We start from the raw sequence: 24,424 nt of genomic DNA, 5'->3' as shown, positions 1-24,424 counted from the left end.
CTTTGCAACAGGCTCCCTCCTAGCAGAGCAGCTGAGCTGGAAGCAGCAGCAAAGCCAATGTAACCTTCCCTGTTCTCAGGCTGAAGAAATGAGAATGATGGGGACACTGAGAAGCCCTGCATCCCTTCCAGCTGAGTCTTGGCTGCCCTTAGAGGTCAGAACAAGCCCACCAGGCAAGCTGTGGTCTACCATGGGGAGAGCTAGAGATCCATACAGAAATAGGGAAATGAATGCACCATCCCCAAACCACAGCCTGTGTTTTCTTCTCCAATATCAAACATGAAGAACATAAAACCTGGAGTTAGGGGGAAAATCTCCCTCCCCTTGGTTGGAAACAGCCTATGAAAACCAGATGGCTAACCGGTGAAGCTAGGCTGGTTCTCCAAACACCATCAGGTTGATGCAAATCACACTTTTTGGCAGATGTGCCAAATATCTTTGTGCCAAAAATATTTGCCCAGCCTTGCCCTACCCATGTGTTTCCTGCAGACGGATTGGTCTGCTCATCCACAAGCCCTATGCCAACCCATGGGGTACCTGAAACATGGCAGCTCCAGCTGTGGATTCCTAAGGCACTTCTCTCATCCTTTACAGGGCATAAGGAGACACACTCTGGGAGAAGAACTGACTGAAACCAGCAGACGTGCTTGTGTGGAGTTGGCAGCAAAACCATGTCCTGCCAGCCAGGCTTGTACTGCAGCCCTCTTGCCTCCCTGGCCAGCCGGTGATGGCCCAGCATTGCAGCTCTGCTCTGACTGCGTGGACACCACACGTGTATTCCTCATATCTTAAAAGGCCACTAAAACGGGCCAGTGGACACCTCTCCCTTGCATCCAGGAAGAGCCGAGTTTCATTTCAGTGGAATTCCTGATGAGATGTGCCCCAGCAGTGGTGCAGACACTTGGGTGCTGTGGTGCCCTGTCACAAGTCCCTGGCCATTGGAGGCTGCACAGGGCAGGGGACAGTTTCCCCCTTCCCACTTTCGTGCAGCAGGGCTGGGAGGCAAAGTGGGAGTGTTGGGACACTGCCTGGGCCACCAAACGAGTATGCTGCCCTTTGTCCATCTGCCCTGGTGGAGCACTCAGTGCAAGGCACCAGGCTTTGGGCACACCAGGTCTCTGGGATGGCTGATGGCTGCTCCTGGAAGCACAACACTAGGCTAACCCTGGGCCATCTGACCCACCAGCTCAGACAAGGGAATCCCAATATATCCAGTTTTAATTTGGGCACCTGTTCATCTCTGCCTGCTCTGACAGGTAAGGGGATGCCTGTTTGTTTTGTTTCCAAAGTTCAAATTACCTCTTTCTCCTGGAAGACCTGCAGCTCTTAGCTAAGTATATTGAAGTTCCCAAATGAAGAGTGAGGTCTGTGAGTAAAATAATCTCTCTCACTGCTAAGTCCTTTTCCTAAAATGCTCCACGTAGTTCCCAGGGCCTCTTTCTATGGTCTTCATCCAAGAAAAACCTCCTGCTGCCATTATTCCCCTGGCTGGGAAGTGTTCTTCTAACCAGGAGACCTACTTCACTGTACAGCAGAGATTTACTCCCCATATTCCGCAAGAGCGATTATCTCCAGTTGCTATTATTCCCTTATCAATAATTCACCGTGCAGCCACGCTCTGGATCGCGCCTGTGCTGCCTGCGTAGTTTCTAAGCTCACTACTGACTGGAAGTGCAGCCGTGAGTAATCGCATCTCCTCTGATATTGCTTATGCTCTCAGTGAAGCAGAACAAGTAACTCGCACTGCAAATGAGTCATGTCCTCTGGAAGCTTCTTTTAGCATCCCATCGAGGAGAGCAGCTTTGCAGAAGCACCTGCTAAGGACTGCAAGCCTTTGGCATTTAAATAAATAAATGGGAGATAATTAAACTCCATATATCAGTCTTTTAGGAGGAGTTTATTTAAAGGGACCCTTTCTGCCTTCCAGAAAATCCAATACAATTAAATGATTAAAACAGAAAAGCAGACGTAAAACCCAAGGAGGAGAGGCCAGACAAGCCATTGTGAATACAGATCGCACACTTAAGTCCTGATCGAGACTCACTCACTCCCCTGTTAGAAGTACAAGCTTGTTGCTCTTCTCATTTATCTCTCACAGAATAACAACTTCGATGCACAAAGCTCAAGACTAAAACAGCACAATTTCTTAGCAAGAACCCATTTGACTCATTCATCCTGTACACACACAATACACATGCAGAAATGCCTCATTTCCCACTGAAGAGATAGATGATCGTCAGCATATGGGATGCAATCTCAGCACACAAGCCTGCCATCTCTGATTAAAACCTAAGCATTAGAGTGGTTTATGGTTCTGAAGTGTCCTTTGTGACTAAATTAGGCATCGGGTGAGAGATGAAAGATGATCTACCCCTTTCCCAGTTGTCACTGGAAAGCTCCACGGCCACAGCTTGGTTGAACCACCTTGGATGTCTGAGACATCTGCGCAGTCCCTGACTAAACCTTTAATCTTGCAGGCTGCTTTTCTTCGGAACACCCTGTCAGAGAACCAAGCCAAACAGCAGTGGAGTGCTCCTTGAGCCAGCCAGGTGGTTCTGTCTCCCCTGGATTTATTGGCATGCCTCTCCCCAGGAGATGTGACTCCTTTTTCTCTGTTTACCTGCATGGTTCAACACATTGCTTCACAAATCCTTCCTCAGCAGAGTGGGAAGCACCTGCCTGTGCGACAGCAGGATGCTCTCCAGGATGGTTTGAGCAAAGCAGAGGGCAACGATAGGACTGTGGCAGTTTGGAGAAGACTTCTTGAGGGCAATTCCCTGTCGCATGGCCAGTGTTGTCAGCACAAATAGCTAAAGCTGAAACACGAAACTGCAGAGGTTGGCTTTTCAACTTTCCAGGCCGATTTATCTGCCTCTGAGCATCTCCAATACCAGTCTGCAATACCCCATCCACAGCAGCAAGAAGAGCCTGGGAAGGCTACTCTGTGGTGAGGCAGCCGGGTGTCAACATCAGCCTTGGGGATGGCATGGCCATCATCAGAGACGAGTTGTGTTAGAGACATCAGACCTCTGGAGCCAGGCTTTTGTTCCTTTGGAGAACAACTGGGTCCAGAGCCCCATGGGGGCTCTTAGGCAACAGCAAAGCAAAGCCTCTGCACCCCCAGGCCTGTGGATAACTCGTCCTCATGCAAAGCTGTGACTCACACCTGTGCAAGTGCACATGCAGCCCTGGGCACCAACGCTATTAGTTTGTGCTTGAACCCCTTCCTGTTACTTGTAGCTGGGTGAAGTTAAATGGAAAAGAAATTCAATTAAGAAGGTCTTGTCTAACACTGAGCGATCTTTGGAGTCACTCTTTGGAGCTGTTAACAGGTCTGATGGGATTAGCAGCCCCTGGCTCCCTCCCTCTCCAGCCATCAGCTGGGGAAGCCTGTGGCTGCAGCAGGCTGAGCTCCATTGGGGATTTGCTGCTGGTCCAGCTGTGGCCACCCCAGCCTCCAAAATGGGACTTTGTTGCCCAGCTGTTTTCTGGAGCCACCAAAACTCAGTATTTTACAGCAAAAAAAGCTGCCTTCCCCTGGGAATTGAGCAGCCACCAGGTTACAGACCCTCACATGGAACTACCCTCACAGGGCTGAGCATCCAGAGGGGCTGCTGTCACTAACCTCGGCTGGAGAGGCTGCCACAGGAAGGCACAGGTCTGGGCAAGTGGGCTCTTCACGGGCAGTGCTGTCCCAGGCTTTGCAGCAGCCTAGGGAGCAGAAGAACAAAGCACAGAGGAGACCTCTGTCCACACACCAACCAGGGGCAAGGTGTTGAGTCCCCACCAGCCCTACCATAAGGGTGCCATAGGAAGGCAGGATGGGAGATGTCAAGGGCTCACACCAATCCATGGTGACATCCAGGTGGGAATAGTTTCTGCTCCCTCCCAGTGCTCTGCCAGCTCTTCAAGTCCCCAGCATGCTTTTTGTGCTCAGAAGCATGGGGCATTAAAATGCCTACCAGACAGCTGGCTGCAGAAGCTTTGCTTCAGTCTCCATTTATCCAGCGATTTGGACATGGTAAGACAGGCTAATATAGAGGGAGACGATGCGGTACCTAATACCCTGCAGAAGATGACAGTAGTTTCAAACTAATGGACAACACTAAAGACAGCGTGACCAACGTGATGAATCAGAGCTGTGCAGCTTCAGGGGAACAGAGAAGGGGAGGAATAAGAACCAAGTCTTATAGCTTTTAGCCCCAGCACTCAAAGGAAAGGCAGTGTCCTTCTTGGGAAGGCTGAGCCCCCAGGTGCTCCCTGCTTGCAGTCCCATGGGACAGATGGGGAGACCCTGCCCCTGGAGCCCTTCCCCCATGCACAAGCATCACTCACAGTGTGTGCAAGTGCTCTGCTTATCGCATCACCCCTGCAGTGCTTCTAACCTGTAAAGCAGTTTCCTTCAGGGGATCAGCGAGTGGATGCCTTCTCACCATCCCGGCCCTGACTTACACATGGCAAAAGGGATAATTAAAGCTGAGCTGTTAAAAAACCCTCCCTGCAGACTCCCTCCTTCTGAAGGGGACAGTGAAACAGCAGGGAATCTTGATTCCTCAGGACTCCAGAGTAATTCTTGCAAAGAAGTTAAACAGTAATTTCTGCCATCTTCAGTGTCACCAGAAAACCCAGCACCTGTATCTGGCATCCACAGAGCAGCATCTCTTTAGCCCTTAGGTAGCAGGCAGGGCAGGAGGAGGGGAGAGAAGGTCAGAGGTGGAAGTAGAAAGGCAAAATATTGTTTGCCAACCTTTAGGCTGGAAAGAGTACACAACAGCATTCAGCATCAAGCACTAGAGCACCCACCATATGCTCCATCCTTTGCTGACAGCCTGCAGTCAAACCCAGCAAGGCTCCATGCAGTGAGCAGCCCTGGCAAAGTCCGGGGGCTGTCCCTGCTCCATCTTTCTCTCAGCCACCCAGCTACACAGCAGATAAATCCCAGAGTGCCTACAACAGCCTTCATCCATCCGTGAGCATGGCAGGGCCCCGTGCCTCTGCACAGCCCCCAGGTTGAGGACGAAGCAGTGCAAGCATGAGAGCCACACCACTGTTCGTATCCTGTAACATTGATGACAGGGGCAGGTACCACCTGGAAAAGGCAACAGAGAGGGGCAGCCCTTAGCACAGATGGGGTAATACCTACCGCAATGCCCATCAGCTCTAGCAGCCTTGCAAGTGGTGTCCCGCACCACTGTGGGATGCGGTGGGTGCAGGTGGGGTGCAGTGGGTTGGGCCCCTGAGTACAGCCACAGTCCACCCTGCGTGGGGACCCTGTGGGCTGCGACTCACCATGGCACAGGAGAGCTGGGAGCACTGCCAGACAGGGGCAAAGAGCCTAAAGCATCCCAGAATTTGTTGGTGCCTCCTCTCAGTCCTTTAAAAAATAATAACCAAGTAAAATAAAAACTAAACCGAAAAACAAACCCAAATCTCAGTTAAATCAACCTGAAAGCATACAAAACCTGAATTGATACCATTTAAAAACAGCAACCACCTCTCCTAAGCACAGTTCTCATCCCAGGGAGGGAAAAGTGCCAGAAATCAACTTGAAACTGCAGTTGATACTCTGTGGAAGGGATTCAGCTGCTTTGCTGATAAGCAGCAAATCTCTAAGCTGGAGAGGTAGATCACTGAGGGGAAATGTATAGAGAAATTAAATCCTTTTTCCTGCTTCTTATGCTAATAGGGAAAACCAAGCTGATTTACAGGAGGACAACATTTAGCAAAATCTAATTCAAAGCCCCCATCTGTTCTCATTCTCATGCTGAGTTTGTAAAAAATCAGCCTTCCTTCAACCAGCACCCACACCACTTTTAACCATAAGAGGCCAGTTCTGGAAAGATGTGTAAATAAACCACTTTGCAAATCCAGCCAGAAAAAAACAGACAGGGGAAGGGCTTGATTAATAGAGATACATGTTGGGATTGAAGGGATTGAGGAGAGACAGCAAAGGAAATAAGGGGACAGGGAATGGCTAATCAGTGCAGCTGGCAAAATAACCCAGAGGCCCCTGAAGTGTTAATGACACTAGAATGGGGAAATCTCCAAAAAGGGATCTGCATCTGTGCCTCCACAGCAGTTGTTGCTCCTGGATGAAGCAGGATCTGGAAACTGCTCCTTGCCGGAGCCACTCTGCCTGCCGGGACCAGCAAGCTCCTCCTGCAGCACCAAGGGTGCTAGAAAAATCTCCTAAAACACGTCCTTTTGTTCCTCATGCAAAGCGGTGCTGAGCTGGTTTGTTACATTGCTCAACTGATGCACCATTATTGGAGCAAACAGATTATCAATATATTTAATGTAAGCAAAACACAATATGGAGTGGGTCTTATCTCAAAACTTGGCAAGTATGGATTTAAGTAATGAGGCTATGTTCCCATACTCTTCTTTAGGGGCAGCATTATTCTATATGCTCCTTATCCTAAATTGGTCAATTTAAGCTGTGTTTAAAGGCATTTTCTGCAGCACTTTCAGCAGTGGGGACTACACTTTCCAGCTCCATGGATCACACCTGCCCTTCGGCATAGGCCAGGCATGATCTGGTTGATGTGCTCCCGCAGGACCTGCACAGCAGAACCCTGCCTCGCTGGCAGCTCTGGCAGGGATACTGCTGGAACATGCACACCAGGTGTAGGCACAGAGCTGATTTGGCTTACGGCATCACAGCAAACAGAGGGCAAAAGCCCTGACTTTTGCTGCCCTGAAGACAAAACTGGGTTTTGTCCTCATTCATGGGGCAGAACAGCCACACAGCTGCAGCAGGAGCCCTGGGGCAGGGCTGTGGCTCCACTCACCATCTGCCCCTTTCCAGGGGCTTTCTTCCTTCTGAGCCCTGCACCGCTGGCAGATGTAGACCCCAGTGAGCGGCACATGCAGAATGGGCCCGGTCATGGTGTGTCAAGGTCCCTCTGGATGGCATTCCTTCCCTCCAGGGTATCAACCGAACCACACAGCTTGGTGTCATCGGCAAACTTGCTGAGGGCGCACTCAATCCCACTGTCCATGTCAGCAACAAAGATGTTGAACAAGACCGGTCCCAACACCGATCCCTGAGGGACACCACTCGTTACTGGTCTCCAGCCGGACATTGAGCCATTGACCACAACTCTGTGTGCAGCCATCCAGCCAGTTCTTTATCCACCGAGTGGTCCATCCATCAAATTGATGTCTCTCCAATTTAGAGACAAGGATGTCGTGTGGGACAGTGTCGAACGCTTTACACAAGTCCAGGTAGATGACATCAACTGCTCTACCCCTGTCCATCAGTTCTGTGCCCCATCATAGAAGGCCACCAAATTGGTCAGGCAGGATTTCCCCTTAGTGAAGCCATGCTGGCTGTCACCAAGCACCTTGTTGATTTTCATGTGCCTCAGCATGCCCTCCAGGAGAATCTGCTCCAAGATTTTGCCAGACACAGAGGTGAGACTGACTGGTCTGTAATTCCCCAGGTCATCCATTTTCCCCTTCTTGAAAATGGGGGTTATATTTCCCTTTTTCCAGTCGTCAGGAACTTCACCTGACTGCCAGGATTTCTCAAATACGATGGCCAGTGGCTTAGCAACTTCATTTGCCAGCTCCTTCAGGACCCGCGGATGGATTTCATCAGGACCCATGGACTTCCTGCTGCACCTCCTCTAGCTCAGTCTTAATTGTTCATTTCCTAATGCCCCTTCATTCAGAAAGTTCTCAGTGTCCTGTAACCTGCATTTTCCATTTGTTTGGTCCATGTCATGCAGCTACATTATGGGCATCCATAGCATAAAATAACACAGCTTACTCTTAAGTACATATTGCTCCCATACCTATTGTCTCCTTTAGAACAACTGAAAAGATTTACATTTCATGCTTTTGCCATCCTCTTTTAAGCCATGAAATCACTTCAGGTCTCTCTGTAGAAGTAACATTTTCTTCAAGAGCAGCACAGGTCCAAGCAGTCTTTCTGGGATATCTCCACGTTTCCACCACATGGTCATCTGGCTCCTTTCACCTGCTCGCCTTTTGGCCACACAACTTCTTCCACATCTCTCGGGATTAAAGTTAGAGCAGCCCTTTGGGAGATGTGCTCCAAAGCCCTTTAAAAAGAAAAGTGAATAACAGACTTAAAGTCTCTGTACCCAGAATGGAGCAGATCTCAGTTTGGAGCCTTTGAAGTTGTTAGAGTGAGGAGCATTAGCTCTTGTCAGCTACCTAATTACAACAGACAAATGCAGAGCAACACCCTTGAACTCCTCCTGAGGCAGAGGAGCCCCAACTGCCCACTCCCCATGCAGCCCTGCAGCCTGATCCAGCCCCAGTCTCAACAGGGACTGAAACCCCTGCAGCAGGCTACTGCAAGGTTCCCAGTTCTTGGGCCTGCAGAAGACAAATGGGTGTTTTCAAGAGAGACAACAGTACATCAGGGTACCATGGACAAGCCGGGGGACTTCAGTCAGCATGTCTTGCAAAAGTAATAATAAAAAGCACCTTTTTATGCTTCTGATGGGTGTTGAGCTGGCAAGGCTCCTCCAGCACAGCAAGGTCTCACTACACCACCCCATGGTGGTTTGAGGTTTAGTCGTTTCTGCAGAACTTCAGCAGAGCATCAGGGCAAACAGCTCTTTCCCCAGCGGCTGACAGCTCCTGGCAGAGTTTGTTCTTGCCATCTCTTGTGCTTAAGAAAACATACAGAAACCTCCAGTCCCTCAGATGCCACCCAGAGAGGTCCTGGCTTCAGCGATCTCTTCACCCTCCCTGCTGGGCTGATGACTGGCTGTAGCCTTGACAGATCTGGAAGGGGATGATGGATCATCCTTGTCTAGGGCTCTGACAGCTGATGCATCAAACCAGACAGTTCCTTTAGAAACCTGTCATGATGACGCCTACTGTGCACATCAAACTGGCTACGAACTTCTGTATTAAAAAATACACCATCGCAGAGATTACACACAGGTTATTTTCCCTGAATAAAGGCTGTTTCAGAAACATTTTGCTTTTATTCATCTTCACACAGGATTTCATTGATGGGCTCTTGCATTATGGCATCACCCTTCACAACAGATCCTTCAGCAACTCAAAACCTTTGGGAAGTCTGGCCACAGGCACAAGCTCTAGCTTAAGGGGGACACATCAGATATAATTTCTATTTCTGATCAGCTGAGGATACACAGAGCCCACACCAAAACCTTCTTAAGACTAAGTATTTGATCTCAAGTTATCGTTAACAAGTTTCTGTTGAAATATTATTAATATTAATAGCAGTTCCATATAAGACCACACTTCATGTCCTTCCCAAATACTTGACAAGTGATGGGGAGAAAGAGGAGGAAAGAGTTACTTACCTTGGAGAACCACTTCCCCAGTCATCTAAGAAATCAGCTCTGCAGTCATGTAAACAGCCAAGAAGGTTCCACAAGGGAAATGCGCAATATTTTCCTTGGGGACCCAGGGACTGAGATAGCCTATGTAAAGAAACCAGGAAAAGCTTTGCTTGGCCATCGGTTATTACAGGGGAGTAACAACACAACCCCTTGAGAGCCAAACAGGTCCTCGTACCTCACTTACTCCTGTGGTATAGCTGCAGACCATGTTCAGGCTATATCCTGCCCATTTCTTTGTGCCCACCACCTCCAGTGACTCCAGGTTCTCTCCATTGATGCAGAAGATCAAGGAAATTCAGGCCATCCAAAACCAGCACTTGGCCTCATTCAGTGTTTTTTTTTTTGCTTTTAAAGAGATCAAACTGCAGTTCCAAGACAGATCCACATTGCTGTGCTCTGTCAGGGACAAGATCTTGGCTACTCCAAGGTGTCAGAGATCTACAGCAATAGTGCTAATAGCAGGTCTGAGCTTCACTGAAACACAACAAGCTTTGTGTAGTGACACTAACAGGGTGAGCAGCCTTTCCTTGTCGCTGCAGTGCCAACACTTCCTGCTGGGAATAGGACAGGGAAGGGACACACCAGTTGAACTTGACCTCTGGAAATGGCACTGTGTATCCCTGCAATTTCAGCCACTGGCAGGAAGAAATCTTTACTTTGAACAGCTGACTTTCCCTTTGGTTGATAGTCTCAATACAGCAAGCATTCAGAGAGGAGTAACCATCCCACATGGTTTAAAGGGAGTTTAAAGGAAGATTCAGATATATACCTTTCTAAGAAATTATCAGGCAAACAAGGTGGAAGGGAACAGGGACATTGAGATCGAGGCTCAGCAAAGCATAAAGACTCTGGAAGTAGAAGCATAGCTACAAAAATACTATCTTTAATATGATCTAGCATTGAAATCCTTGATACAGGAGGCATAATTTAACTTATAAATGAACCTTTTAAAGAGAGATGCCCAGAAGATTTCACTGGTGTCTCTTCCTCCTCTCAGGTTCACAGGTATTTCAGCACCTGCTGGCAATTAGAGGACACCAGTCACAGACAAGGCCACATCCACCATTACCCCTCAGCAGATCCAGCACTCTTCCCTGGCTCTCAGGCAGGCATCTGCCTTGGGAAGGCAGAACTGGAAGCCCAGATGCTTCCCACAACTTCAGCCTCAGTGGAGTGAGGTGCCAGGGCAGCTAACCAAGCCCAGCAGCTGCTCTGGGCACTTGGAGGCACATGTAACATAGCTACATGATAGAACAGGTTCTCCAAAAGCAAAGCATCAGCTCCCACTGCAGGAAAGGTTGCATCTCTGATCTATCCTGTGCTTACTCCACATGGAACCCCAACACGAGGCACTCCTCTAGTTATTATGACTGTTGGAACTTTCTCTCGAGCCAGAGCTACAACAAAGAGTTCAGCATCCACAGGACAGGAACAGAAAGCAAGTCACAGCATGCAGGGTATAGTCTTTCCAGGAAGAAGGTTCTAGGGGCTTTTTGGAAGGCTGCCTTTAGCGCGTGTGAAGTTAAGGTCAAATACAAGTGGTACGACAGGGATCCGCATGTCTGGGGAGGTACTTTAATCTGTGAAAGGATTATGTCTACTTCTTTTATACTAAAGTTGGCTATTAAACATCAGATGCGTATCTAAGTTGGCTTTCTGGATCTACCTTGCAGTTAAGCAAATTTCTGTAAGAAATGTTAAACAGAAATGAAATTTGTATCTGAGAAGATTTAAAGATCTAAATGTGAGAAAGTGAGGAAAAGGGGTATACTGAGGCAGAATCATAGGTGGTTTAAGTTGGAAGGGAGCATTAAAGACCACCTAGTCCCAAACCCCCTGCCATGGGCAGGGACACCTTCCACTAGACCAGGTTGCTTCAAGCTCCATCCAGCCTGGCCTTGAACACTGCCAGGGATGAGGCAGCCACAGCTCCTCTGGGAACCTGTGCCAGGGCCTCACCACCCTCACAGTGGAAAACTTCTTACTAATATCTAAATCTGCCCTCTGCCAGTTTAAAGCCATTCCACCTTGTCCTATCCCTACAGGTCCTTGTCAAAAGCCCCTCTCCAGACTCCTTATTGGCCCCTTTAGGTACTGGAAGCCTGCTGGAAGATCTTCCTTGATGGTCAGAAGCAAAATTCAGGGAAGAGCCAGAGATGACTTTGGTCAGGTCAAACCAAGGACTCCATCTTACGCAAGCAAGGAGACAGGGCAGTTGCAGGAGCTTTATTTCCTCTTTAAAGAAAAAAAATCTCAACATTGTACTTCATTGGTTCTGAACACTGAAACAATGCTGTAGCACACTAAATATTTTCCTTTCCCAGGCTGTGTTAAACTATTTATTTCCAACCCAATGCTAAGGCTTGCTTTAGCAATCTGGCAAACACCAACTGCCAGCTAAGCCTACAGTTGTTATTGTGTTTCTCATCAGGCTAGTTCCAACAACTTTCATTATCTAAATATGTCATTTTGAATTTTTGCTTGTGTCCTGTCCCTGTGCCCCGCTTTAGACTGACTGTTATTTGCCATTATACATAACATATTGAGTGGAAAAGTAGGGAAGCTAGGCTTGGGTAAGCATCCACTTAATTCCCCAGGCAATATATATGCCTTATTCCTGTTGGGGAGGAACTGCAAGAGTATTATTGCACTTGCCCAGAAAAGTATACACTATCAGACTGAAAACTGACAGCTTAAAGCTACCATGCTCTCAGTACTCACTCCTAAATAGAAGCGATAGAAGAAATAGCAAGGGAACAGGCAAGACAGACTCTCTGATGGCAAGTTTTGTACTGGACTGGCTGTTACTCAGTAGTGCTTTAAGCATACCCCATCTGGATTCAATCAACTGTTCAAGAACACCCTTTCATTTCAGAACTCTGGTAATTCCGAGTTAAACTTCCCGCTCCAAGATAAATTCACCAATGCTGACACCTTCAGCATGTAGTGGAGTCCATCTGTAGCCAAAATATATTTGCATGCATTTTATACAGAGAAGAGTTAAAAGAACTGAATTTTAAACATCATCTGTCAACTCCAGTCCACATTCTTTTTGCAGTACAAGATCCCATTTTATTACCATTGCTGTCCAAGCCTGGTACGCATGAAAGCTCCTTCCCAAACCATCTAACCAAAATGACATGTGGCCAGCTCACTCTACCATGAGGTACCCAAGCCAGTCTTAACTGAAAGCCACAAGTACCTCAGTGCCACTTTAGTTTGAAGTATTATTCAGACTGGTCCTTTAAAACAAAGACTATCACAGCTGATTTGTCAGCTATCATGTTGCACCCACTTTCTTCCACGGAAATAGCTGCAGTTTTGCTTCGCTGCTAAACAGCAAGATACTACCTTAGAAAAACAAGACACAAACACAGGAATCCAAAGCTGGTAGTTATTTTTTACTTGAAGACTCTGAAACATTAAAAAAGGTATTTTTACAAATAATAAATTCTTTCTGGAATGAATCTGGACACGCTTAGACAAGGTGATGATATGGAAAGGGCAGTCTGACTTTTACAAAACTGGTATTCAAGCATCATCAATACACACAAAGGACAGGCTCTTATGCATATTTCATTGCAACCTTCACTCCACCTCAGTAAACATCTTTGGAATATAATTTTTACAAAACAAAGTAACTTAAATATTCACAGGACAAAACCATAGAAATATTACTAAAAATATGAGTGGTAAGACTTACAGAGACCAGCAAACAGATGCTGCCTATGGGTAATCAAAAGGGAATTTGCTGAAGTTACACTAATCACAAGCATAGGTCTGCCACACAGAGGCTGGATTCCAACAACTGGGAACACTCATGACTAAGAGGCAGTTTTGGAATTTGGTTACTTGCCTAAGGCAGGGAGGCAGTAAGAAAAGACAGGTGTGCAGAAGGCAAAGGCAAGGTAAATTAGTGCTAGAAGTTCTTGTTAAACCAGGAGTCTAGAAATACAGCAAGAAAAAGAGGTTGTTCTTTCAAAATCAGAAATTAGCCAAAGGGTATCAGTATTTACTTTCTATATTGCACAAACAGCTTTAAGAAACTGAAAAATTAGAAAGCCCTGCATTTGTAACAGCTACATTTAAACACATTTCAAGTGGACTTAGCCCATATAGTTCAGATTTTAAAACAATTCAACACTTGTCCCTAAAAACACCATACAGCATTTGTGTTCTGTCTTCAAGCCCTCTCTAAACTAAATATTCCATTTTAGCAGACAGTGCTACTAGCTCTCCTTAGGATCTCACAGATTTATTGCTTTAGTGACAAAGGCTAAGATCTAAACTTTGAGGGAGATTAAGGCAATCCCACAAGACTGACACCTTAAGGGCATTTCTGGCACACTGTGGTCTTCATTCAAACACCAGAAGATCGATATTTAAAACTGACAGGAACACTCACATTTTAATCAAAAGGACCCTTTCAAGCATCAGTTATATCTTCCCAATATATACCCCAGCACTGGAGTCATGAGTCATTCCAGAGCACCAATATTCAGGTAACAAAAATAAAGGAAAAGTTAAAGGAGGAAGTTCCAGGACATCTTACATAACTGATTCTTACTCATCCAATAACCTGTTGGAAGATTCACTCAGATTTTGGACAGCTGAATTACTTTCTCCTATTTATAACATGAATTACAATCTGTCAGATATACTTAACATTGCAACTTCCAAAGAAGCATTCGAGACTGACAAAGAACATGGCAGCTTTACAAGCCAATGCTGAATATTGTTCTGCCCAATATATTTTCATATCCCAGAGTTCATTACAAGCTCCTTGTCTGATGTTCTATATTCTTAAGTCACCAGGAGAGCCTTGCTTTAGAAAGCCAGGCTGCAGTGAAAAGATCAAGAGCATTTCTACATTTGTGGTCTTAATTACTCACAGTAGTTTACTATTGACACAGATTTATCAACTGCCAGTCCTGCAAACCCACTCAGGTGAACAATTAAGAAAACCAAACCCAAACAACTACAAACAAAACCAAACAAAAACCCCCAAATGCCTAAAAAACAAATTAACAAAAAAAACACAAAACCCCAAAACAGCAAGAATAGACTCATCTAAAAACCTCAGTATAAGGCTAACCCCTCCCTTGCAATACTTTGGACAAAAACTGACTATGGAAGACTTTTTATAAGCCATGTAAGATAACAGTGGTCCAATGCACAGATGCATTCTTTTTATTTCTATACAAAGTGAAAACAAATACCATACAGAAAACAGACTACAGATTGTTCCTTAAAGAATTAGGGTATATTGTTTCAAGATGGTTTTGTGAGACCTGAAAAGATGACTTTCTATAAAAGCAGCAGTTATTTCAACTTCATACTAAGAACAGCCTGACTGGTTTTGGAGTAAAATTTCACTAAGCAGAAATCACTGATGCTGTATTAAAAATAAGTAGCGTCCTACTGCCATCCAGAGGGATGACTGGATAGGATTTGCGCTCAGCAGAAAACCCTGTGTGTAAACTATTCCCATCTGAATCAGAGTCTTAGAGACAAGACTTCATAGCGCTATTTGTATTTTTCTTTTTTTTTTTCTAGGAAAGACGTACATTGCCAAGAAGCTCGTAATTTTCTACAGCCTTTTCTAAAAGAAATGGATGCAAATAGCAGGTTTCTGGTCAGGCAGAGAATCCACACTACACAGAGTGCTTTATGACAACTTCCATCTGGGAAGGTGGCAAAGACAAGCTCTTGAGCTTTTGTTCAGAGGGCAACTTCTGTTCCTCTAAATGATAGCAACTTTCATCTCTTTGGAAGAAGAAAGACTGAGGGGGTTGTAGCTCTCATTGTCACAGCAGAAAGCAATTTTTGTCACATTAAAAGCCTGGAAACATGTCCCATAACTGAAGGAACTCTTCCCCCTCAGCATTTCTTAAGAGCACAACTAGACAGACTTATACTGAGGAACCTTTCTGAATGCTTTAACAGCAAACAGGTTAGTGCATTTTCCTTGCTAATGTTCCCTAATGCAACAAGTACACTGGTTTACATTCTGTTAAAAAACAAACAAAAAATCCCTATAGAACAAGTCATTCAAGAAGCCACTTGCATTACTTCTCAGCACTTCTCTTCACACAGACACAAGTTTCAGCCATTTGCAACAGCATGTTTTACTTTTGATTACCTGATGCCAAAGATGCCCTTTTTTCTCCCCCTGAATTCATGAAATGCATCATTACCACCATGACAGGAGTTATTCTTCTTTTCAAGCTAAAAGATTTGACACTTATTTCCTTCTCAGTTGGTGACTCAAACACTAATCCTGCATGCAAATAAAGCTAAGATTTATCCGTTGTGGCAGCAGTGATCACTGGGCGCTGCCTTACAGCATTTGGTGATGAGTTTCTGTCAGACACTTCTTTACCCTCGATTTCATCATCTGAGATATCTTCTTCATCTGCTTCCTGTTCTTCATCCAGCTTTTTCAGCAGCTGAGCTGACTCTGGAGCTAGCTTTCCTTAAGGAGAAAGGAAAACATGCATACACAGATACCATTACCATGAGAAATGCACTTCAACATGGAGTTAAAGTGCATTTAACTTAATCCAGATGCACAAGATTTTGATGAACTTAATCCAAGTAGCACTTTCCGATATCAGTCACTCCAGCTACCACCTTACGTAGAATTGTTGCTAGCATGAAATTACCCCCACGTCAAGCATTAAGAGATAACAGACTACCCAGACAAGGTAAAGAAAGATGAAGATTCCTCCAGCTTTGGTGGGGCAGGGAGGAAGTCATGTTCCTACAAACCATGACTTTTTACGATTAGCTTAAAAAAAATCCTGAGACTAACCACAAACTGAATTACTTACCATCCACTATTCCTCACTTTGCCCCTATAAATTATGCAACTGCCAGCTTTGCAACACAGAGCTCCACTCAAAACTTTTATCTCCCTGCACACATGGAATTTCATATCTTGCAGTTACGAGCACTGTAAAAGCAATTTTCCATCTCCTAAAAACAAGAACTTTTTAAAAAATAGTTTAGCTTTAGCTAAATAGAAAATACAAATCCACTATAAACCCTAAGGGCAAACAGCTGCAAGTGTAAACTTCTACACTACATCTCACATCCTGCAGACACAAGTTACATACTAGCACTTATTAAATAACATTTAGCAAATAACATTCAGCTTCACAGAATTAGTCATATACAGCAAGCTTACTTGAGTGAGGGTATTGTGGCGGTCTGTATTTTTTGGATGGACAGATACAGTCTGCTAAGAACACAATTATCTGAAACCAAGGAAAACATGTTTAAATCTCCAGACATCCCACACATGAGATCATGAAATTCTTTAGGTTGGAAAGGACCTTTAATATCACCAAGTCCAACAGTTATAACCCAGCACTGCCAAGCCCACCACTAAACTATGCCCCTAGGTACTACATCTACATGTCTTTTAAGTACTTCAAGGATGGTAACTCCACCACTTCCCTGGGCAGCCTGTTCCAACAACTGACAAACCTTTTTGTGAAGACTTTCCCAATATCCAACTTTTTGGGTTTTGGCAACCCTTTTGTTGAAGCCACTGGCCACCTTGGCTATTTGAGCACACTGCCAGCTCATACTCAGCCAACTGTAGACCAACACCCCCAGGTCCTTTTCCATCAAGCAGCTTTCCAGTCACTCTGCCCCAAGCATTTCAAGGGATTGCTGTGGCCCAAGTGCAGGACTCAGCACTGAGCCAGTTGAAGCTCATACAGCTGGCCTCAGCACATTGATCCATCCTGTCCAGATCCCTCTGCAAAGCCTTCCTGCCCTCAAGCACATCAACACTCCCACCCAACCTGGTGTCTTCTGTGAACTGACAGAGGGTTCACTAGATCCCCTCATTCAGAGCACTGATAAAGACATTAAACAGATCTGGCCCCAAACACAGGGGAACACCACTTGTGACTTAACTCCACTTCCCACCACACTTCAGGGCTGGCCATCCAGCCAGTTTTTACCCAGCAAACAGCACACCCCTCCAAGCCAGTTTCTCCAGGAGAATGCTGTGGGAAATGGTGTTAAAAGCCTTACTAAAGTCCAGGTAGACAACATCCACAGCCTTTCCCATACCTACTAAGCAGGTCACCTTGCCGTAAAAGGAGATCAGGTTAGTCAAGCAGGACCTGCCCTTCATAAAGCCATACTGACTGGGCCTGATCACCTGCACATGTCCTGTACATGCTACGGGACAGCACTCAGGATGATCTGCTCCATAAAATCCCCCAGCACCAAGGTCAGGCTGACAGGTCTGTGGTTTCCCAGGTCCTCCTTCAACCCCTTCTTGTAGGCAGGTGTCACATTTGCTGACCTTCAGTCAGCTGGGACCTCTCCAGTGAGCCAGGACTGCTGATAAATGATGGGAAGTAGCTCAGTGAGCACTTCCACCACCTCCCTCAGCACCCCTGGGTGGATCCCACCTGACTCCATAGACCTGTGCGTGTCCAAGTAGTGTAGCAGCTCACTGACCATCTCCCCTTGGATTATGGGGGCTTTGTTCTGCTCCCCGTCCCTGTCTTCCAGCTCAGGGGGCAGGGTACCCCAAGAAAAACTGGCTTTACTATTAAAGACTGAAGCAAAGGCGACATTAGCATAATACATAACAGTCACAAGCCAATCTCTTTCAAGTTTTTCACTTACAAGTCCCAGTATCAGTCCTGAGAATAGAGTTGCCAACGCAAACACAGCATACGAGCCCCAGACTGGTATTCCAACATTTTCTGTTAAATAATTATGGCAGTGCTGAAATAAAAGACAAGATAATCATTTCAAGAATAGCTGAATATCATGTGTTCAGATAAAATGAGCTCTAAGCACATACCCTGATCCACATTGACAACTGGAACAAAGCTGACATACTGCTCATCCTGAAACAAATCAGAAAAGTAACTGAAGACATCTGCAAGCCAGTCACATATCCACATCTTCTGATTTGCCTGACTGGTCATTATTTCATCCCAAGTTGAACAATTTTCTGCTCATGTCTGGTTTCTCTTCTAACTAATTTATCTTCGGTTATGTCTTTTAATTCAATAAACACTCATTCCCCATGAGATGCTGATGTTGGTACCAAAAGTTTGTTTCAATGTTCTACACAGGGACAACCACAAGCTTACTAACTTTCTTGACTTGTATCTGCTGACATAAGAATTTCAATTACTTTTATGTTCTAAGTTATATTTGGACAAACAATCTGAGAAGCAGCTAGAACTCTATTCAAGATATTAAGAACTAAGCATCTGAAGATTTTATTAAAACAACCTATTAAAAAAATAAATCAGGTTATATAAAAACTGACACTTAAGTTCAGCTATATTTTACATAGCAGTGAAAAAGACCAGGCTATCTGCCAGTATATCCTGCTGTATCTGACATTTTCCTGTTACTATGAAACTTCAGCATTATGTATTCACTGTCTAAAGGAAAGGAGAATTTGAATCATTAAGCCAACTTAACTTGATGAGTGAGCAGCAGAAGCAGCCTGCATACTGCTTCAGTATGCACAGAAATGGGACTGGATCAGTACACTTCTAACTTATTAATCCTAAAATTAGTACCCTGTTTCACATAGAGTAGAGGGAGAGAATCACCTCCCTCAACCTGCTGCTGAAGGAGGCATGACACTCACCTATCACATTCACAGGCTAATTAGCAGCTCGGCACTGATGCATAAGCTGATAATAAGGAGGTATCCGCAGGTGCAGCACCTAAGGACCTATCCCAGCACATCCAACAACAAGTTATGATAAAAATCAAAACTTACAGGAAAGAGGAAGGACCAAACCATGATGAAACTGGTTCAATAGATTTCCATTCCTGGTCACTGATGAAATTTATGAAATCAGATTTAGTTCTTGCACCCTGGTATCTTCTGAACTCCCCATCTTTACAGCTGTAAAACAAACAAAACAAGTCCTTTATTTTACATAGTCCAAGCATACAGCATTTGCTTCCACTCGGCATCACCCCTCCCATCACCTTGCCCTGGATCTTAGTTTTAGTTTGCCTTAGATTATATTGGCTCTAAAATGTTTTCCAAAACTGCTGACTACAGGTATTTCTAGAATCTTGATTCCATATGTATTTGCTCAATACATGGGTATCTAGGTTGTGATTCCATAATGATCTTCCTAATGCACTTGCCACATAACTGCACTAAGATCAACCTACCGAGAAATAAAGATTGCAAAATGAAAACACCCATAAGGAGATAGGATAAATAAGGCCTGAAGGAAAACAAAAAACATCAGCTGGCAGTACTGCAAGGTCAGAGTAGGTAAGACAGTGGCTGTCCATGTGTAACGTAACTCACATTCTTAAAAAGCACGGGAAGTCTCATTTATTTGTCCCAGTAAAAAGTGGGGAAAATATCCTCTCTCCTCCAAGAAATCTGCTGCATTTCATACTTACTGATAGATGGTAGGAAGAGCTGTTATGACAAATCGTCCACTTAATCCTGTAAGAAAAGTTATTTTTCAGAATTGCAGAGCACACTTACATATTAGGCAAGAAATGCCTAATTATACACCAAAATAAAAATGGCTCCTGCCCCACGTATCAATATTTAATTGTGATCAAACACAAACTTGTGCATATAAAAGTACTGCACACAGTCTAAAAGTCCTGAACAAAGAGCTACAAAGTTTCCCCATGGAGAAGAGATGTCCAAGGATAACTGTTTTACTTGACAATTTTAGCTGTAGCTCTTGAGAGATGCTCTCCTTTTCCCACATGATCTGCAATCTCCAGCGTTTGCAGAAAATAATCCAAGTGAGGCAAGTTTCAAAAGTTATGGGAAGAAGTTACAAAAGTTACTTCAAAGAACCACATCAACATGGAGAAGGTAATTTTTACAAACGCCACACAGACAGGAAGGCAATTCAGATAAGTGAACTTCATCTGCAGGAACAAGGCGAGGTACTACCACAAGGAAAGCTAAAACCACATTTTTGCTCTGTATGATGCTTAAAAAGTACAGCCAAAAATCCCCTTGAAACCCTCCAAAATCACTCTTCAGAGAAATTTGCTTGTTCCCTTATGCAGTTTTTAGTATACATCCAGCAATATGCCTTCAGTAGAATCACAGAATCATTTACAATTATGAAATTATGCCAAAATGAAAAGCTTCCCAAAACAACTCAATTTTCTGTCAGTTTGAGCTATTCTTTTCCTTTAATATTTGCTAAGATATTGAAGGAGTCCTGGAAAGCCTTTTTGATTCTGTTTACTGCAAAGCTACGATTTTAAAACATGCATGGAAAAAGCACATTAAAAAAAAGATTTTGAAACTGTAGTTGCCTATGAAACATTAAGTGATCTTTAACTTAGAATCCTAGAATGGTTTGGGTTGGAAGGGACCTTAAAGCTCATCCAGTTCCAACCCCTGCCATGCACAGGGACACCTTCCACTAGACCAGGTTGCTCCAAGCCCCGTCCAACCTGGCCTTGAACGCTGCCAGGGATGGGGCAGCCACAGCTTCTCTGGGCAACCTGTGCCAGTGCCTCATACTTCGAATTTCCTATTAATCCTATTTCCTTAGGGCATACACACTTTGCCCCGGCTTCAAGATTTTCTCCTTGGTTTCTGACTGGGGTTAAACCGCTACACCCTTGCACCAGGCACTGCACGAGCAATGGGAAGCCCGAAGCCCCGGAGAACACCTCAGGAACCACCATCCCCGCCAGCCCTTCTCACCCGGCTGCTCCGTGACATCCACTTTGGCGATGTTCACTTCCAGGTCCTCGCCCCACTCAGCAAACTTCTCCCACTCGGGCTGCAGGTTCTGGCAGGCGGGGCACCAAGGGGCATAGCTGGAGGCAGCACAATTCCGTCACTGAACAGCACCGCCCGGTCCCACACGGCCTCAGAGCTGGCCGCGGAGACGCCCCTCGTACCCTCCCCGTCAGCCCGAGCGACCCGCTCCCGACTCACAACTCCACCATCCACTCTCCGTGCAGCAGCTCCCGCCACATGCCGTCCGACAGCACCTTCACAGGGCTCCGCTTGCCGTGTGCGGCCGCCGCCAGGCACAGCAGAGCGCACAGCCACCCTGCCGCCGCCATCTTGCCCCGTGCTGACTTCCGCCTTCAACGGAGGCGGAAGAAGAGGAGGGAGCCAATCGCGCCGCGTTCCTCCTCGGCACGTCACATCTGGCTCCGCCCCACGCACGCGCTCAGCGCCGTGAGGGCGTGGCGCTGGCTCTGGGCACGGCTCCGGCAGTACGGAGTGGTGAGGGAATCGGCGTGTTCCTGCAGCGCTGTGCCGGGCTCTGTGCGCACCGCGAGTTCCCCTCTCAACGCCATTCCATATTCACGTATTTAAGTCCCAGCTCTCCTCAGCCCCCTCCCCAGTGTGCTGCTGACCTCCTTCGCCTGCGCTAGGTGCAGAATTACCCTCTCCTCAGGGGCTGAGCGATCCTGCTGTGGTTTCGGTTTTTCACAAGCAAGAAGCGGTGCCGTTCCCTTTTGGAGGTACAGCGAGAGAAGATGCCATCAGCGTAGAAGCCAGCTCATTTCCAGACTGCTCTTCAGATCACAGGGCCAGCCCCAGTAGGTGCTTGATTAGATTCTGCTGCTTCTGCCATCATACCCATTTTCATAAGAGCAGCTTGGCAACATTTGGCAGGACGTGCCAAAGGCCTGTTCCTGAAGCAAGGGTGGCTGAACTACCAAATTCCCAGTTTCTGATCCAAATAAGGGAAAAGCGAGATACACCCAGAGACACACAAGTGAGAATTAGCATTGCATGAGGCAAGCCTCCTGCTTCCCTAGCTTCATTCTCAAACAGCTGAACTGATTTTAGCAGGAACCTGCTAGAATATTGGTTCTAAAGTAGCCTGGAATACATCAGCAGGCATGATTCCAGCTCAAGAGAAACGAGACTGAAAGCAGGGGCTTGGAGTGGGGAATATTGGGCAGCCAGAAATGTAGGTGTTGCTACTTCTTCTGCTGATAGCATTTCAGTGCAAAAGATACACAAGCCATAGAATATAGCGCAAACCGCGTGTATAAAGAGGCCAAAGTGCTATCTTGCACACTCAAGTGCAGAGCCAGACACAAAGGGACCATCACATGCCTTCCAAGTATTTATTTACTCCAGAATGATCCAGATGTGAAACCCTGCAGACCTGCTGGGTTTACATCACTTTGCACCAATCTGAAAGTTGCACTTGGTTCCAGAAAACAGTAAATACTGTGCTGACTGGAACCTCTTTGCTGTATTTTAGTGACAAGAAACCTGTTGCCCTGAGGCCAGCACAGGAGCCTGCCTAAAAGCGTCCAAAGACATACTGGGGAAAATGGTATGAGTACTGTTTTCTTGTAAAATGTCACTTTTGTGAGAGGAAGGCCTGTGCAGGTGTTTTTGCTCTGATTTAGGGCTCCTTCAGGCATGACAGAAAACAAGCCATATTTAACACAGTCAATAAGAACATTACTTTTGAAACCAAAAATAATTCTTTCAGACAGATAACATAATCTGTAACAGGCCCATTACTTCACTGCTATCAGATATTTCATTGTGAGATGCAGTTCATGACACTCTGGAAGATTATGTTGGATTATTATATCAGATCAGGTTAGATTATCTTCCTGGGTAGTGATTTTGCCATTTAATGCTCCTAGGCTCAAGAAGAAAGAAGCTGGTAGGTGTCTACTCTAAATAAAGAGTAGCTTCAAAGGCATACCAACCTTCCTATGGAGACAGCGTGAAAGACGGTGAAAAGTATGACTTCATACCTCCTGCACGTGGTTCCAGGAAGTATTTTAAGGGTAATGACTGCTGTGAATTACTTTTACTCCCTGTTATTATTACATTGACATTGTCTCACTTCTTTATAAAGTTTTGAGGCATTTGAGAACAAGAAAGAACAAGCCTTGACCATATCTTTTATGCATTCTTTCTCCAGCCCATTTGTCTTGGCCCTCGCAGGCAGACTGGAGAAATGTCCGCCTCATCTTTCAATGTTTACAGAAGAATAAAGAGATTTAATAACCAGACACCCAAACTAGCTAACTAACAAAAAGCATGTTTTTTGTTGCGTCAAAAGGAGTGTGACCAGCAGACTGACGGAGGTGATTCTCCCCTTCTCCTGCTATCTTGAGACCCCATATGCAGTACTGCATCCAGCTCTGGGGCCCCCAACATAAGAAGGACGTGGACCTATTAGAGTGAGTCCAGAGGAGGCCATGAAGATGCTCTGAGGGCTGGAGCATCTCTGTTCTGGAGACAGGCTGAGAGAGCTGGCTTCAGCCTGGAGAAGAGAAGGTTCTTGGGAGACCTTAGAGCAGCTTCCAGTGCCTATAGGGGCCAACAAGAAAGCTGGAGAGGGGCTTTTGACAAGGACCTGTAGGCATAGGACATACGGCTTTAAACTGATAGAGGGGAGATTCAGATTAGGTATTAGGAAGAAGTTCTTCCCTGTGAGGGTGGTGAGGCTCTGGCACAGGTTGCCCAGAGAAGCTGTGGCTGCCCCATCCCTGGCAGTGTTCAAGGCCAGGTTGGATGTGGCTTGGAGCAACTTGGTCAAGTGGAAGGTGTCCCTGCTTGCAGCAGGCGAGATGGAAATGTATGGTCTTTAAGGTCTCTTCCAACCCAGATAACAACCCCTTCCAACCCTGTGAAAACATAAGATCGCTCTGAGTGACTTTAAGATATTAACACATTTCCAAATACTACTCCTTTTTGTTTCCTTTATGCCTGCTCTGTTACTGTGACTTGAGATTTGGGAAAAGAAAGTAAAATTGTTGCTTTCTGACTTACTTTTAGTAATGTGCATGGTGTGGAGCCATAACACTGGTTTATTCCAGTAGTCACCATGGCCAAATCCCCTTCTTACGCTCATGCTTCCCTAGAAGTACGTTATACCTCCATGGGAGCAATGTCAGATCCTTATGTGTTCATGAGGCTGCAGGACCTCATGGCTCTGATCTTGACCAGCTTGAGGTGCCTCCAATACCATCCTGGCAGCGCTCTCCTTTTCTTCGTCCTTAATTTAAAGAGGGGTCCTCTGGCTTCTATGCATGGCTTTTTCCCTGTGCATGTGGCAAGAGTTACA

General features: G+C 45.7%; 2 protein-coding genes across 2 annotated transcripts in view; one reads left to right on the top strand and one right to left on the bottom strand.

Moving 5' to 3' along the window:
- Window positions 1-24,424, top strand: part of TXNDC16 (thioredoxin domain containing 16) — a 328,598-nt gene that overhangs the window by 217,698 nt on the left and 86,476 nt on the right. The window lies entirely within an intron of this gene.
- On the bottom strand, window positions 15,524-21,471 carry TMX1 (thioredoxin related transmembrane protein 1). The gene is made up of 8 exons (XM_061462469.1): window positions 21,301-21,471; window positions 21,064-21,179; window positions 19,779-19,824; window positions 19,132-19,260; window positions 18,190-18,235; window positions 18,009-18,110; window positions 16,543-16,612; window positions 15,524-15,828 (listed from the first exon to the last, which is right to left on the bottom strand). Exons 1-8 carry the CDS (start codon window positions 21,429-21,431, stop codon window positions 15,650-15,652), a joined length of 819 nt encoding a protein of 272 aa, XP_061318453.1. The 5' UTR covers window positions 21,432-21,471; the 3' UTR covers window positions 15,524-15,649.

This window comes from Pezoporus flaviventris, unplaced genomic scaffold, assembly GCF_033815535.1.
Source record: "Pezoporus flaviventris isolate CSIRO_AGI_PZ_B2104156 unplaced genomic scaffold, CSIRO_AGI_Pfla_v1 ptg000035l, whole genome shotgun sequence".
Taxonomy (NCBI): domain Eukaryota; kingdom Metazoa; phylum Chordata; class Aves; order Psittaciformes; family Psittacidae; genus Pezoporus; species Pezoporus flaviventris.
Note: the sequence above shows the minus strand (reverse complement) of the source record. Positions and strands in the feature narration are given on the sequence as shown.